The 18264-nt window shown below is 35.9% G+C and overlaps 1 protein-coding gene across 1 annotated transcript in view; it reads left to right on the forward strand.

The window, feature by feature from the left end:
* Positions 1–18264, forward strand: part of KIF6 (kinesin family member 6) — a 201797-nt gene that overhangs the window by 25182 nt on the left and 158351 nt on the right. Inside the window, exons 3-4 of the mRNA XM_026059833.1 lie at positions 482–591; positions 4775–4849. Coding sequence (XP_025915618.1) covers positions 482–591; positions 4775–4849 — 185 coding nt within the window. The remainder of the gene's footprint in view (positions 1–481; positions 592–4774; positions 4850–18264) is intronic.

An 18264-nucleotide genomic window follows, 5' to 3' on the forward strand; every position in this document is an offset into this window, starting at 1 on the left:
AAAGCAAGCCCCATTCATTCTCTCCGAGCCTTTCTTTAATAGATTTCTCCGGGTCTTTTGGGAGGGCATTGCTTTGGGTGTTGCACTTTGTTTTTCAATAATAGCTCAGATATTGAAGCAGTTTATTAAGCAAATCATGTCAAAGAGGCTACATACATTCTGAAATCTTACTGTGGTGTTTACATGATAACAAACAAGCTAGTGTTTACATGTGCTTGTCTTCTTGTATAATAGTTGAAGGAAAATCTACCCAAATAGTAAGGGCTTTTAAAGTAAGCAGAACTATACTGGTCTGCTATGTTATTTTAAGATACTGATTAGCCATGGTATGCAATGAGATTCTGAAATTTATATGAAGCTTGTCTTTTGGCAGTTAAAGATGCCAAGCTTGCCATGCTAAGGTGTGTTATACATGCATTATATATGTATACATAATACTGTTCTATTGGTAATTTTGTTAATTTGTGTCCACATTTATTAGATTTATTCAGTTGATGACGATGAGACATCTGTGTCAAGTCTGGAGATTATTGTGCCACGTGATTTAGCAGATGGGTTTGTCAATAATAAACGAGAAAGCTACAAGTTCAAGTAAGTAAAAACCTTATCTTTATCTTTTGTTTTCAGTGGTTGATACCACTATTCTTAGTGATACAGATCTATAGAATCAGGAAAAGCCTTTTCTTAAAATTAATTTTCATATAGTTAGCTTTATTTTTGTATAACTCCTTTAACAAGAGGAATACTGCAGCATATTTTGCTCTGCACCTAATAGAATTTGATAGTCAAGGCTATATATGTATATATCTCTATATATTATATGGATATATTCTTTTGTGTGTATCCATTGCATGTCATTATACATTTCTGAGTCCTGTCTCAAACATTGCATCTTCAGTTCTTACAGCTTGTTTTAAATTTGCTTGTGAAAATTGAATGCAGGACTGTGTATTCTCGTGTGACCTAATGAGTTGGCATAGGCTGGCTAAAGATGTCCTGATGTAAAACACACTGTTTAGAACTTGTTGGTTTCGGGCATAACCAAAACACAATAAAGAAAACCAGAGATTGTTAAAAGAAACAGAACAATCACACTAGAAAGTAAATATTTTTTAGAAACTAAAAATAAGTACCAGCAATATCCATCAAAAATTTTCATCTTTTCAATAGAGAGTTGAAGGCAATATTTTAAAATTTCGATAATGCAGTTAAATATATAACCACATTTAAGCAATAAGCTGGTAATGTCTTTTTCCAACTTGAAAATTCTTTATTTTTTATTATATAAAATATGTAGGTCTTCAAATTAATTATTTTATGCTACTAAAAAAGAGTGCATCTGACAAACATCTGCAGCTCAAACTGATGTTGTTGTAAATCAGCTGAGGAAATCTGTTCTCGGTTGGAATCGAGGATCTGTCCTCTTCAACTAGATGAGTATGGAAGACAAGCTTGGGTTGCAGATGACCAAGCCAGCTGTAAGGAATGCTGACATTTTTTATGTCTTTATCCATTATTAAAAAGCCTGTGAGATGAGAAATACTATGCCTTATAATCCTTAAGGCAATAAGTAATTGCTTATGTAATGCTATGGAGTAAATATTTCTTTTTTCCTCCTTAAAACCCCATTTTTCATGTATTCTTCGTATCCTGGTCACTTCAATCATTATTCGCCTTTGTTCTTATTTTCTTCTCCGGGTGTCAAACAAAATTGGTTGAATGACTTGGCAGATTAAAAGTTAGCAGGATAGAATGTATACCTCTACCTTTTGTATTATGCAGTAGTCTGAGATGTTGTACACACTGCATAATACCTTGGAGACCGTGGTGCCTTTCTAAATACACTGTGAAATGCTATGTGAATATACACTTTCATACAGGAGGGACAACATGACAGCATGGCAAGGCACAAGCAATCCAGGAGGTGTCTGGAGTGCGCTGATGATAACTTCCTGACATGTGAATAAGGAGCCAATGAGGGGTGATGCTGTGCTGGGCCACATTCTTGCAAACGAGGAAGAACTGATCAAGAATGTGACAGCTGGGGACAGCCTTTGCTGCAGTGATCATTGAGATGGTGGAATTCAGGGTCCTAAGAGGAGGGAACAAGGCAAAAAGTAGGATCACAACCCTGCACTTCAGGAGAGCTGACTTAACTGCTGGTTAAGACACCTGTTTGGAATAATCTCATGGAATATGATCCTGGAGAGAAGAAGGGTCCCGGAAAGCTGGTTGATATTCAAAGAGCATCTCCTTGAGCTCAAGAACGGTCCATCCTGGTGAGCAGGAAGTCAAGCAAAGGTGTCAGGAGGCTTGCATGGATGAACAAGGAGCTGCTGGCTAAACTCAGACATGAAAAGGAAGCAGCGAGGAGGTGGAAGCAGGGTCAGGTGGCCCAGGAGGAATAGAAATGCCCTTTGCGAGCATGCTGGGATGGGGTTAGGAAAGCCAAAAACGCACCTAGCGTTGAATCTGGTGAGGGATGTGCCAGGCAACAAGAAGGGCTTCTAAAGGGATATGAGCAGCAAAAGGAAGGTAAAGGAAAATGTGGGCCTACAGCTGAATGGGGCAGGGGACCTGGTGAGAAAGGACACAGAAAAGGCCTTCTTTGTGGTCTTTATTGGTAAGACTTTCCTTTGGGAGACACAGGCCTCTGAGACCAGTGGGAAAGTCCAGAGCAAGGCAGAGTAGCCCTTGGTGGAGGGGGGTGAGGTTAGGGAACCTTTAAGCAAATGGGAGCAGTTTGTTCAAGAAAGTGCCCATGAGCTGGTGGGATACACCGCCAAGTGCTGAGGGAGCTGGCCAGTGTCATTGCGAGGCCACAGTCCCTTATCTCTGCAAGGTCACGGTGACTGGGGGAGGTTGCTGAGGACTGGAAGAAAGCAAATGTCACCCCTCTGTTCCAGAAGGGCAAGAAGGAGGATTGAGGGAACTACAGGCTGGTCAGCCTCACCTCGATCCCTGGGAAGGTGGTGGGGCAAATAGTCCTGGCAATGATTTCCAAGTATGTGACGGACAAGAAGGTGATTGGGAGTTGGATTTATGAAGGGGAAATCACGCTTATCTGACCTGATAGCCCTCTACAAGGAGATGACTGGCTTAGTGGATAAAGGGAGAGCAGTGGATGTTGTTCATCTCAACTTTGGTAGGGCTTTTGGCACTGCCTCCCATCAAGTCCTCATAGATAAACTGATGCAATATGGGCTAGATAAGTGGACAATGAGTTGGACTGAAAAATGGCTGAACTGCCGAGTTCAGAGTGTTACGAACAGCAGCACGAAGTCCAGGTAGAGGCCAGTCACTGGTAGCGTAGACAATACTGGGGTCCAAAACTGTTTAACATCTTCATTAATGACCTGGATGATGGGGAAGAGTGCACCCTCAGCAAGTTTACAGATGATACAAACCTGGGAGGAGTGGCTGGTACTTCACACGGTATCAAAATAGTGGTCGTGCTGCCGTTCAGAGGGACTCGACGAGCTGGAGAAAGGAGCAGAGAGAAACATCTGAAGTGCAACAGAGGGAAGTGCCGAGTCCTGCCCCTGGGGAGGAATAACCCTATGCACCAGTACAGATGGGCTGACCAGCCCAGCTTTGCTGCTTTGGAGGTTCTAGTGGACAAGTTGAACACGAGCCAGCAATGAGCTCTCATAGCAAAGAAGGCCAATGATATCCCAGACTGCATTAGGCAGACTGTTGCCAGAAGGTTGAGGGAGGTGATCCTTCCCCTCTGCTCCGCACTGGTGAGACCACCTCTGAAGTGCTGTGTCCAGTTCTGGCCTCCCCAGTACAGGAGAGACATGGCCATACTGGAGCAAGTGCAGCAAAGGGCCACAAAGATGATTAAGGGACTGGAGCGTGTGACACATGAGGAGAGGCTGCGAGAGCTGGGACTGTTGAGCCTGGAGAAGAGCAGGCTGAGGGGGATCTTATCAATGTGTAGAAATACCTGATGGGGGTGGGGGTAAAGAAGCCAGAAGCAGAGTCTTCTCAGTGGTGGCCGGTGAAAGGACGAGAGACAATGGGCACAAACTGAAATCCAGGAAATCCCATTTAAACATCAGAAAAAAACTTTTTCACTGTGAGGGTGGTCAAACACTTGAACAGGTTGCCTGGAGAAGTTTGTGGGATCTCCTTCCTTGGAGATATTCAGAACCTGACTGGACCCGACCCTGAGCAACCCGCTGTAGTTGCCCCTACTTTGAGCATGGGGGCTGAACTAGGTCATCTCTAGAGGTCCCTTCTGACCTCAGCCATTCTGTGTTTTTGTGATTCTGTAAGATAATTGCAGTTTTTTATATAGGAGGAGACAGATTTTAGTTTGGGATAAATATCTCCATCTTTCTTACATATGGTAAGTGTGCAACAGAATGAAGGAAATAGTTATGAAAAAATGTGAGCCTGGCGATACTGGTGGGATGCTGTATTTGGTTTTAGTGTAATCTATTTATCCAGGTTTTAGGCTGCTGCCAATTACAAACACTGGTTCTCTTGATAGATCTAAAATACGTGTTTTTTGTTTTTTGTTTTTCCAAGCCACATCATTTTATCAGAGGATTTTATTGTGCAGATCTTGTCAAAGCAGCACTGTGTATAGCCTATTTATATACAATGGCACAACAGCATGCTGTGGGTAAGATTACAGGGAAAACATTGTGCTAAGTTATGTAAGCCTAATGATGTAAACATTGACTATTACAAACAAAAACAAAAATGTATGAATCAAGTAGTGTTTTAAGATTCTGAACAATTATTATTTGCCTAATATTTTCAGATTTCAGAAAATTTTTGATCAAGAGGCTAAACAAGATGTGGTTTTTGACAGCATTGCCAAACCAGTGGCAGAATGGTATGTTGTTGTTCTTGTGGGTAATGAGGGGTAACACAGGGTCAAAAGTAGCTTTCATTGCATTATTTGGAGAAAAGCTGACAAGTGTTTGTCTCGTTGTTGTAAAAGTGGATTATGTTTTAATTTTCTAAATGCTGATAAGTCTGCATCTGGTAGATATGCACAGATCTCCTGGGATTTTTACATGTGGTAGGGTTCTGTTATTAACACCTAAATTAGCATTGCTGCTGTTGCCTCTTTTGTTGCAGAAGCATAGAAATCTGTATATATTAGGATCTTTGTTTATAATATAAGCTCGCTTCTCTGCATTAGAAAAGTATTCCCTATATAGTTCCGTGAAGGGTTAAACCTAAAGAAAATCTTATCTCCCCTATTTATTTTTCATTAAGTTGTGAATATTAAGGAGTTAATGTGAGATATTCTCAAATTTTGCCTTCATTATTTTTGTCTTAATGTGTATGACAGTGCTTTTAGAACTATGTGTATATATATATATWTTTTTTTTCTCCTCAGTATAATAATTAAACACTGCTTATATTTTATGGCTCTCAAAGGTGAGAGTTTAAACTGATGTAGAAGCCCTACTCATTCATTGCATGATTTGAATGCCGCTGTGAACCAAGCAGGATTTCCTAATATGCCATTCTCTTTGTTCAATACCCCCATAGCTAAAGCTACTACTAGTCTTTGTCTTTCTACCCGCACTGGAGGAATCAAAATTTCTGCCTAATGTTTATTTGTTTACTGTTCAGAATCCACACTTTGTAGTAAACTGGGAAGTATTATTTCAGGTACCAACTTCTTTCTCACTCATTGTCAGATCCACCTATGGATTTAAGCTATGGTTCTGCAAGTTATTCTTCAGCATTCTCATGTGTTTTCCACCATGTGGGGCAGGGAGGGGAARGACATCCTCAGTTTGACTCCTGGTCTTTCTCCAACTGTTAGTTGCACGTAGTGTGTTTAAAAAATATACTTAGCTCTTTTTCCTGTTGCTTCAAAAAGTTTTTTTTTTCCCCTCCATTTTCTGCATAAAAGGCCCATGTTAAACAGAAAGGGAACTGACTGAAAATGAACAGCCAGTGAAACTGAAACTTGACAAGCATAAATTAAATATGCTTGAAAAAATATTTTTCTGAATTCTTTAATCCAAAATGGGTTTCTTTGCATATCTGACTTTACAGTGTATAGCTTCAGGTTAACTCATTTACTTTACTTCGAATATTTCTGATTTTAATGTTGACTGCAGACAGATTTCTGCATCTTAAACAAGACTTGACTGTGCTTGGAAAACAAAGGGTCAAAACTGTTTGTTACATGCTATGGATTAAATTGTCCTCAACAAACTCATACTGTTGAAGCTAACTAGCAACAGACAGGCATATTTTTTTCCTTTGGAGTGGTTTGCCAGAATATGGAAGGGTTTTCTAGTTGAGTAATTCACCTATGCAGTGCTTCTAATAAAGGAAAAGTGGTATCACTTCCTGTTTATTTTAATGTTGGCTGACACAAAATTTTCATACATTGATTTGATCCATTACATAAACTTTAGTTTTCATTTTTAAAGGTTTTTAAATGCTTAAATGCTGTTGAAATCAATGGGACTTAGGCACATAATCACCTTTGAGCAGCTGAGCCTTTATTTTTATTGCTAAAGTGAAATTATAAAATCACTCTTAAACAAGAATATTTTGAGTTTTCTGAGCATTATTAACATGTTAAACCTTGTATCCAAATTAATATTTTTGTTGTTATTGATAAAACTGAAGGATATGTTTTGTTGTGTTTTCATAATAGAATAGCCAATATCTGAAATGTGTTCCTGCTTCTCCTCCTTTTCCTTCATTTTTACTTCTCAGACCAAACCAAGTACTTTAAAATGTCTTTGTAGTTATGAAGTTCTTTGACTGATTGAGTCCTCAGCTACTGACTCAAATTTCCTTTCCTTTTGGGGACAATAAGAATTGCCCTGTTACTTCTGAAAGACCACAGTCCTTTATGGCAAAATTCTCTTCATTATTTCTTTCTGTTTGTTTGTAAGTTGACATTCTTGTTCAGGGACAAACAGTTAAAATGTGCTTATTTCTGATGTTGGAGTAATTTTACTAAGTGAACAGATTTTGCTTTTATATTGCTGGGGAAAAGAAATATGCAGAAAAGTGTCAATGAAATGGTTCAATAACATTTTGAGGCTCTTTGTCATGCATGCCTATAGTCATGAGAAAATTCAATTAAGAACTTGAATACTCAGGGAAGAAAAATCTTGGGCATTGTTTAAACTAAAACCAGGAATACAATGTTTGTGATTCTAAAAGCTTTCTAGTTGTTCTTGGATGGATGAAATTGGGTGCAACTTTTCCTTCTGGTGTCTAAATCTGCTTTGTTTGATGTTGCGCCACTACTTTTCTGTCTTTAAATCCGGTTACATTGTCATCTTGCCTGTGGTTTCAGAGGCACCAGACACTAGTTTGCTTAATTTGCATATTCAGTCAGAAGTACCAGTCTCTGAAAATCATTACAAGCATGAGATTTGCTTGATTTGTTTTATTACTTTTTGTTAAAGCTTGACTCATCTCTTCCTTGGTTTCTTTTGTATTCTTTCCTTTTCTTTCCTCTTCTCTCCTCTTTTCCTTCTTGATTTAAGTGTATATTATTGACTTTTTGTGCAGCCAGCTTGGTCTTTAAGATGCAGCACTAACACGATGACTGTTAAAAAAGAGAAAATCAATAACATCCTTCTTTTACAGTTCACTAACAAGCTTTGCTTTAGTTTAACAACAGAACAAGATTATGCTGATAATGCTTCAAATATCAGTGCTATGATGATGGTTACAATAAGAAATTAAGTATAGTTTTTGAATTAGTTTTGTTTTCAATTCTGATTTGGCCAGTGTTTTTGTGTTGACTTACTAAAGAATACCATTGAAAATATTTTTTTTCTTCAGATGTATCATGCAATTTAGAAAAAACTCAGCTGGTGATACACCTAATAGCAATCAGCTGTGGTTTTTGAAAGACCTGATAGCCTCCATGGTAATGCTCCTTTTTCTGCAGATTTCAGTTTCTTCTAATGTGCTGTGTTTACCTCAATAATCAGCATCTGTATTATATTCTCTATGCTCTATTTTTTCTGCTTCTTTGTACAAAGAATGTAGGCAAAATATTTTGCAGAATACCACCTAATGTTGACCATACTGTCTGAAGCAGAAATAATATCATTAACATCCCTTTTTGCAGTTTTAGAAAATATTTCGCTAGTAATTTAAAGTGTTTGGAAAAATATTTGCATCATTAGACTGTTTTGTAATACAAAGCTACAGGATGTAGACTAAACATCCTAATAGGACGTTTCTAGCTCTACTAAATATACCTACAGAAATCTAGTGACCTTCCTTTGCTCTTCTGCTTTCATATATTTTTTTTCTTCCTGTGTAAGTCCATGAATAAGGTACATGAAAGTATTTAGACCTGCTGTGATTTTTTGTTTTAGCTCTCTGACAACTCAAGGATTTGTGTTTTGCTGTCTCATCAAGGAAAATAAAGTAGCTACAAGATTCTTCAAACTAATAGCAAATTCAGTAGTCAGTAAAAGGGATGCTAATTTTCTTTCAAGGTATGCTTTCATTATGGCCATCTAAGCTGGAATAATGCTGAATGTCCTTTACTTTTATCAACTTCGGTAGGATTATGGGTTAATAGTAGCTCTGAAATTTGGACCTTTAGATGAGATATTGTTTGAAAGAGGGAATCTAACTTAGGTTATAAGGCTTTGGTTCTAAATAAATTATGACCTCTATTTTTGAACATCATATGGTAAAAGAAGTGAAGAGAATCTTAAATTCTGTAGATTCTTATTTCTTAATTGTGAAGATTCTTCCTTGGTTTTGAAGCTACTAGGGACAGATCAAAGGGACAGACACAACAGTAGGAACATTTTTGTTTTATTGGAAGATAACTTCATACATATCTTAGTATAAATTTCTCCTAATAAAGCATGTGGAGTTAGTATTGATATTCCTTCAAATGTAGTTAAGCTGCAGATTATGTCATGCTCCTGGATTTGATGCAATCTGTACTTTTCTTGTAATTTAGACTTAGAGTTGTGATTTTATTTTTCCGCATCTCAGAAATCTTGCAATAGTTCTTTTGATTTTATATAGGGAACTATATTCTCTTTTAGGTTTGTTGTGGATCTTTCAGAACCTCCTTAATTTCAGTTCTTGTATGAAGTTATTCATGCAAACTTTAAATATTTGGCTAGCTGTCTTGAGGAGAATGTCATTATTGCGCAATCAGATTTGTTTTTGTTTCAGTAATTTTTACTGTTGTATAAATTGAAATAGAAGTTCTTGTTTCGAGTATTTAACAGTAAAATTACACATATACAACATGCCAGATATTTAAAATACTTTCAATAACATTAGTAGTAAGAGTACAAAGACAGAATCTTCAAGGAAGTTTTAAAATACAAAGGCAGGGAATTTATGTAGCAGGAGAACAGAAAAGTGAAAGGCAGTCACAATTATTCATGCATTCTGTAACATCCAGAAGCCATCATCACAATGAACATCTGATTTGTTGTATCTCAGATAAATTTATTAAGAGACATTTTCTGTTCTAAAGAGATTATATCTCAAAAGAGCATATAGGGCTCATCCTTTTGAGGGGACAAATAATGCTTTTTTTTTTTTTTTTTTTTTGGAAGATGATACTTGAAACAGATACAGGTTCCTTAACTGTATCTCTCAGCTCTTCAATGAGGAAATAATCTGAATAAGTTCCTTAGAAGATTCGCTAGACTTTCATTCTTATTTGGATTCACTCTACCTGAGCAGGATGTAGGAGCATTCCAAGTCTTACTTATATCTATTAATACATCTATGTCTCTGTCCCATCAAGGTGTTTTGTGATGCGCAGCTTAAGTCGTCTTCTCTCACACATAAGAGGTTTCTTCTACCAAGTATGCTAATGCTTTCTTACAAGAAGGAGAAAGTATTTTATTTCCATTCCTAACTGCAGCAGCATGTGTTATAATGTCGGCGTAAATTAAGACTAGCCAACAATTGGTATAATGAAATAAGCAAGGAATGAGAGAAAGAAGGTTAGGTCATCTCAGAAAAGAACATGTTGTTATGTGGACTGTCTGTATATGTTGCAAATTGAGTCCTTTTAAATATACAAGCAAATAAGGTTATCACCATTAGTAATATATGCTGATTCTATCAAACATTTTTGTCATTTATTTCCTCTTCGCAGTACTATCTATTAGTTCATTTGCATATATTTGGAAAAGGAGATAAGTCTTGGGTTAGTAGGCGTTTTCAGAATGAACACAGTGAGACGCTTTCTAAAAGATGTTATGGATATAGGGTCAGCCATTTTTGAAAGACAATTGAGGAAATACAAGAAATTAACATAGTCTGTAGTCCTCTATTCTGAGCAATAGGAGCTTGAAAGAGGTAGTATTGTAGCTTGAGTAGAATAGTTGAAGGGCATATCAAATATCAAAATGAAATGAGCATAGATTGTGAGCTAACATTTGCTTCATTATGTGTGGCTTTTATGAAAACAAAAATGCAAGTTATGTATCACTTACAAACAATGTTAAATGGTTATAAGAGTGTCCAGATTTAACTCAGGAAGCTCAGGGGTCAAGGTAAGCATATTAGAAATGTTCTCCTTGTGATGTGAAGGGACCGTTTTTCTGAAAAGAAAGTACCTAAAGGCGAAAACTCCTCAAAAAAGTGGTGTCATTAATTGGTTACCATATTAAACATATGAGAACAAAATTTAACTACACTTCCTGTGGAAATAAAGTGAAAAATTTGCATTAGTGTTAGGAAGTGCCTGGTGAATTCCACCTAAACCACTTTTTTTTTTTTTTTAATAAAAAAGGATAAACACCACAAAATCATGATCAAAAAATGAGAAACGTCTCTTAAAACAAATGTCAAATATTTAAGGGCTCCTGTTAATTTCAGTGTTTTCATACAAATGAGAGAATTGCTGAAATTCTGAGTATTTTTCACAAGTCTATTGTCTTTTGGTTTTATCATGTATAGGAGACTGTTTCTCCACCCTTCTTAGCCACATTCCCTCTCCCCACCCCCAAATCATTTGCCCATTATTCATTGTTTATTATTGCCACCACTCAGCTGTAGTGAGTGATGGCAATACACATATTGCATTTTCCTTTCTCTTTAGGCTCGTTTTGTGCAGCAACAATGCATGTTGGTTCTGCCTTTGTAGGTACTATTGGTTGGTACAGTAGGTTGCTGAGTGACCTAACTGGAAGAAAGAATTGTTTCCAACACGGTGAGCTCATGAAGAAAAAAATTCTTGTACATTTGGAGTACTGGGATAGCAATATAATACAACTGTCTTGTAATACAAAAGGATATAGTAATTAAAATGTTGTAAGGCTCTAGTATCAGAACAGTCACTTACTCATTTTTATAGTCCTAGCACAATAACTCCCTAACCAGGTTAAAATCTCTTGGTATGATCAGCATCATACAATACTTGCTACTATGATGAGTCTGTGGAACACTGGCCTTTATATAAATCTTCATGTTCCTGTGATTTAAGTGAAGAATGCCTAGTACAACAACTATGCTGTAATACAGTCTTTTCTTTTTGGAATTCTGGAAAGGTGTAAATATCAGACTTTATTTGTGTAGTTTGCAGAAGATTGTCATTATTTAGTTAATAAATTGTAGACTTGAGTAAACCGTGATCCCTTCTGACCTGGATATATTTGTGATGCAGTATGGTAAGCAGTGGCATGGCTCAGCTGCAGGCAAACTTGCATCACAGCTTTGTTATTACTACTGTGGGTGGTTTGGGCACAAAAGAACTGTAGAATCTATATACAGTAAAAGGACACTTGGTTTTTGGATGTAGCATAAAGTTTGAGCTAAATTGAGAAATGGGAGCAGTAATGATTACGGTACTTCTTGAAAATGTTTACATGTGCGAGGCAGTAGAAAAGGAAAAGATTTATTATCAGTTAATCACTATTAATTGGGCATGTTTATTTTGACTTGCATTGTTTAGTTTAGAACTGTTAAAGAAATTTGCTTCTTATAGGTTACAATTTGTTAGCTTTGGTTCAGAGTACTTTTGTGTCACTTATATTCTTCAGTGCTTGTGGTGGAACTCTAAATATATTTAGATATTTAAGTTAAAAAGAAATTATATTACCTTTTTATTTACTTATTTTTAGGAAACTGTTTTGAAATTTCTAAAGAAACTTATTTGCAGCAAATTTTCAAGAACAGTTACATGCACATTTGGAAACTGGTGTTATTTTTGAAACATGAAGCATTACCAGATTAGATTTATTCCATAAATCTGGCAAAGGTATAAAGAAAAAATATCATATTGAGATACTTTGTTTATTTTGATTAGAAAGAACTTTAATCTGGGCTCCAACTGATAGAAGATACCTAAGTACTGAGTTTTTGTAAAGACATATCCTCACTTAGAACTGATTTTCCAGATCTTGCAAATAAAGTTCTTTACTCTTTTAATCATAAACATCATATCTGGGAGTTGTTTTTGCAGGATTGTGTTGAATATTTTTATAAAATGACTATGGATTCAGGTTTTCTGAGATAGGGTGAGGGAAAGCACATGGATATTGGTAAATATTTCAGGTGAGCAAGAACTGAGATGAGAAGAGTTGACAGGATCTAAAGATCAAAGATATTGGTGTTTTCTACTTTTTCATCAGTCTAATATTTTCCTAGTTGTTGAATGGCCACTTACATTTACATTACCAGTAATTTAAAATGAAGCTGTCAGAATCCGGTTAAAATAATATCATCTAAGTAATTCGTGTAATGTTTCTGAGTCCTAGGTGTTTCTCTTATCTACATATAAACACTCACAGAATTTAGTCCTTACTTAATAAGGCTTTCTTTTTTTCTTCATTAATGCATTTTGACACATTTTATTTATTCACTTTATAAACTTAGTATAAACCTTATATTTTGTACTTTTTAGTTTTAAAACAAAACAAAAATAAGAAATAAAAAAGGTCTTCATCTGCTTAAATGATTTTCTTTTTAATCCTTTTGAAACTGAAATGTATGTCTAGCAATAGAAATTAAGTGTCACAGCAAGCAAATCTTTTTGCTCAGGCTTCATATTCAGAGTTGCTGTGATCGTCGTCAGTGTTCTGGGTAGGCTTCATTTAGCAACTGTCGGGATGAGATTTCCCCATTTGTAATACCTGCTGATGTCAAAAGCTTGAAAATAAGTTCATCACTGTTTCTGTGGCTTTTTTACAATGAATTGAAGATTTGAGTAACATAAAAGGAACCAGAGTGCTCTGACTTCTCTGAGGAAGACTGTCATATTGACGGTTATAAAAATGATGCATAGGTGAACTAGAGCAAAGTTTGCAACGTGTTTGCAGGGATTGCTAGGGAATATTTGTTTGGGGGTTTTTTCCTTCCTTTGTAGATGAGTCTGTGTGAATTATGCCTACTGCTAACAAATTCTCTCTTAAAATCATAGAATATTTTAGGTTGGAAGAGGTCTTTGTAGCTCATCTGGTCCAACCTCCTGAGCAAAGCAGGAATAACTTTAAAGTTAGAGCAGGTTACTCAAGCCCTTGCCTAGTGGATCTTTGAAAATGTCCATGGATGGGAATCCCACAGCCCATGTGGGCACCTGTTCCAGAGCTTATCTGCCCTCACTGTGAAGAGCTTTTTCCGTATATCCACTTGGGATTTCCCTTTGTGTAACTTGTGACCACTGCCTCTTGTCCTACCACCTTATGCTTCTGAGAAGAGTCTGGCTTCATCTTCTCTGGTATAGCCATAGCCGCCTTTTCTCCAGGCTGAAAAAAGCCCAGCCCTTGGCTTCCCCTTGTATGTCATGTGTTTCAGCGCTAGCCAGCTGGGTAGTCCTCCTTTGGACTCACCCCAGTTTCTTTACAGCATCCTTCTTGTACCATGAAGTCCAAAATTGGACACAGTACTAGAGGTATGGAGTTCTGGTTTTTTGTTTTTTTTATACAGATCTTGTAGTTTTCATGGTAGCTTGTCTGTCTGACCTTATGGAAAGAGTGCAAGAGCAGAGCAAGGAGAGTACTTCATTATACTTAGGCACAGGCCTGTGTGCGGCCTCTTTAACAGTGAGCACAGAAAGAAATGAAAGTTGTCTCCATAAACTTTAAATAGAGCAAATAACAATCATTGCAAATTAAAACAAAATGTAGTCAGAAGAAACAACCACAATAAAACAGCCTCYGTCGGCTTTCAACCTCCGTCTGCTTTCAACCTCTGTCTGCTGTCACTGGATTTTAAACCTCTCTTTATATAGTCTTGGATTTTCAAGGACTAAACACTGAACGATATTTCAAACTGTAGTAACTACCCATAAATTGTCTAGCTCTCACTTTAGGAATTTTTCATGTGAGGAATGTTAAGCAGTTGTAAACATATTGGATCCATCAGTTTAAGTGGAATTACTTGTATGAGTTAAAGACTTCTGTATCAGGCCCTTTATTTAGGAATTATGCATCTTTAAGGGATGAGGTAAATCAGCTGAGTGACTGAAAATGCCAATACATTAGTCTGTAAAAGCCTTTTTTTTTTTAAAGTAGGGATCTAAACTGAAATTTTTAATGAAATGGTAATTTCTTACTGTGTATGTTTTAATTTGACACTAATCATGATTATGTTAGAAAGTGCAAGTTGATAACTGAATTAGAAAAGATGAAAAAAACGCATGGCTTTGCTCCTCTTTAACTGCGTTCTTAGATAAGCCTTTACTAGAAGGAATAGTCTGTCTCATAATTGATGCAAAGTTCTACTGACAGCTTTTACTTAGCAAGATTGTAGGGGGAGAGGCAGAATCTTCTTTAACATAACCAAAGAAGCAGTAAGTCAGTAAAGCCCTGAATCTAGTCCGCTACTCCCAATACGTTACCTAGTCTAATAAAAGATATTACCTTTCTCTAAACACCTGGTTTTCCTTAATCCTTAGACCATCATAGTTGCAACAACTTTATTACAGCATTTGTTTAATTTCTTCAGTGTTGCTGGCTAAGTCTTTATATGTAGTAAATGACTTTCTTATTTACAATTTTTTTTCTCTAGACTTTGGGAAGCCTTTTTTATGACTGTCTTACCACTGATAAGGTGGAGCTTTTAAGGTATTAAACCCTTGCTATGTAATTTTTTAATCAATAAATGATTTTTTTAACCAGTGTTTCAGAGCCCAAAAGACAAAAGGGAAAGCATGTTGTAATTCATTTTTCATAAAGCCAAAACTTTTTTTTCTTGAGCAACCATAGTTATATAAACTTGCATATAACAGTATTAGGTAATGGAACAGTGTTTAGGTTATACTGAAAATAAATTAATTAAGGAGCATTTACTTCAGCTTGTTACTTTTTGTGTCTCTTCTCCAAAACAATTGAGTTGTTAAAATTCAGTGTATTCCAAATTAGTTGGGAAAAAAAAATGCTCAAAACCTTTCTAAAATGTGTGTTAGGAGTTCAGAAAGTATCAGAAGTACTTTTGATACGTGCAGATATATTTAAATACTGTACTGGGTTTAAGTATTTGTTCAAACAAAAAATCTACATCAAATTGTATTAGTACCTTCCACACTTTGAACCTCACTTAAAGGTCAGTGAGATCRTTGGAAAAATGTTCTGTGACTTGAATGAGCTTCGGATCGTGGTCTTGCTTACTGATACTTTGCGGATGAAGAATTCTTTCTCCATGCATTATCTAAATCTTTACTGCTTATTTCAATATTCTGTTTAGGAAAATATTGAAAGTATTGCAATTTTTGACTTGAGCATTGTCAATGTGGAAAAATTGCAGAGTATCTGTGTCACAGCTTGGAGAGAAAACTTGAAAATTTCTAGCTTGCCTGACCACAAAATGCTAAATTATGTTGCTGTCATAATAAATGGTTAAGTGTGTATATATAGCAGTGTGATCAAATTAATCTCCTTATTCAGTTATGTGTGTGCACAATCTCTCATTTGCAAAAAGTGTGATTTCAGGTGTATGCAGTATAGAGGACATATTCAATACTTTCTTGTGTTTAAAATATTTGCTGGTTAAATTTGTAAAGTCAAACACAAGCTGTTTCAGTTCTAAAAGTCAGCAACAATTTTTAAGTGCTTAACCAGAAAAGAATATAGCTCTTTGAGAGAATGTAAGAAAAGATCTAGTCTTTCTTCTACATTAAAATCATTTTGAAGTGGGTGTATCGTTAGACTAGAAGTACTATTGCAGAATAATAGAATAAAATAGATTTGAGCTGTAATAAAACAATACTCATTCAAAGACTAGGGGCTGCTTAACTGCGCTTCATGTTATTAATTAATTTAAATTGATATTAGCTGTTGTTACTATTGCCCATTTTCATTAAAAGTTTATTTTTTCTTCTTACTCTGCCTTCCACTGAAGAAAACTTCTGGTGTATAAGTTTAGACTGTTGAATGGTATCAACTTTACGAGAGCTGCTTAGTTCATAAATACTTGTTGATGGCTTTAGAATACTTAGCAGATAACCAGGATGTTTCCTCACCAATATTTTGCTTTAAATTGACTTTTCTTGCAGTGGTTTAAAAAACAAAACCAAATAAACCCTAATATTTATCATACAAACACCTTGCTGTAGAGTACATGTATGTAAATATATTGTCGTGTAGGCCATATATGTTCCAATTTCAAGCAAGTATATCCAGCAAACATTACAGGTTTTTTTTCATTATATATGACTTTGTGATATGTGATTCTTCATGTGATGTGATCAGATGGATTTTTACTGAAACACAAAAACAGATAGTTTTTTAAAATGTTTTTACACAGTGCTAACAAAATTATTAATTACTACAGAAATTGAGAAATCCTAATATTTTGACATCGTGAGTTAGATGAAAAAGTGTTAAGACTAAATTTGTTTTTTTTTTTTTCTGAGCCATTTGGATTTGCAGTGTGTTACATTTTCAGGCTTTTCGTGGCAGTCATGAAACCTAAAGCTTATATACCTTAATAACGAGATACGAAGACAGCTCAGTATTTGAAATGAGATTGAATTGTGTTTGTTTGCAGAGCTATAGTATATCTGTCTACAATATGTTTTTGTTTTCCCAGAAATGCCATCTTTTTCTGGAAATCTTGTTTTCATAGAATTTGAGATCTTGGACAATTTCTTTGGGATTTCTTTACGTGTAGAAATCCAGGCCAACAGCACTTGTTCATATTTAGTGGATTCTGTTGTTCGTAAGTACTAAGTCCAATATGTGGGATTTACTGCTCAGGCAAATGACAAGCTAGGTGCATCCTTTGCACATTTAGCTTGCTCCATATTTTCCAGTTAGGAAGATGGCATAGCTGATTGTTAAGCAGTAGAAGCAAAGCTGAAACTACAAATTATTTGTTGGATAATTGTTAGAAATTCTTTTTTATGTCTTTTTTCTGTATTTTTTTGGTTTAAGTTTAGCCTTAAATATTTTTGTAGGCAATGCAATGCTGTCCTGAGATTGACAGGCATTTTGCTGTGTAAAGATTGCTGTATGCGGCTTGTGGTGAATAGCACTTTCTCTTCTTTTAGTAAAAATTAAATCTGTCACAAAGTGTTACAAATATATGCCTGCATGTTCTAGCCTGTAAATAAAATGACCTCTTCAAGTTTCCTAACACAGTGAAACAAATTCACAAATTTGGGCAAGTTTTAGTCATCCTATTTTAAATGCTTTTTCTTTTTTTTCTTTCTTTTTTTTTTTAATTAGGCTCTATAGTTCTGATCTCAGTACTTGTTATTAAAGAAAGTAGTCCCTCTAGGAACTCTAACAATCACAACAGGAGTAACTTTGCTAAGATATACTGGAGACAGATTTCTCCAGCAACATTTTAGCTAATCTGTCTGGAAGCAGTCCATGAACTTCTGAACAGGGAGCCATACAATATTGCATAAACTCATGAAAGATTTTTTCAGCAAAGCCTCTCCTTGGATTATGTGTCTTTGATGTGTTTTGTTTGAAGTAGCTAAGAGACAATTTATTGAACAAAGCATCCCCTTAACTATACCAAAACTCAGCTTCCTGGCAGGAAAAAAAAAAAACGAAATTCTGGGCATTCTGATAACCCTGAGGGAACATGACTGTGAAAACAGCCCTTTAGTGTGTGTTCTTCATGTATGAATATTTTAAAGTCTTCACAAGACTACCATCAATAAGCTTAACAAAAAGTTGGGATTTATATTCATAAAAACTGGTGTGTAAAGATGCAGACTTTGCCTGAATAAACCGACATTTTGCAGATGTAGATTTTTCAAAATAAATTATGCACGGTAGAGAAGAGCTGCTGTTTCCATGCTGTCTTTCCCAGTATAGAATCTGCTCCACCACTGTTAGGCACAGCTTTCATTTGCGGATG

This window comes from Apteryx rowi, unplaced genomic scaffold (assembly GCF_003343035.1).
Source record: "Apteryx rowi isolate R43461 unplaced genomic scaffold, aptRow1 scaffold_160, whole genome shotgun sequence".
Classification (NCBI taxonomy): Eukaryota; Metazoa; Chordata; class Aves; order Apterygiformes; family Apterygidae; genus Apteryx; species Apteryx rowi.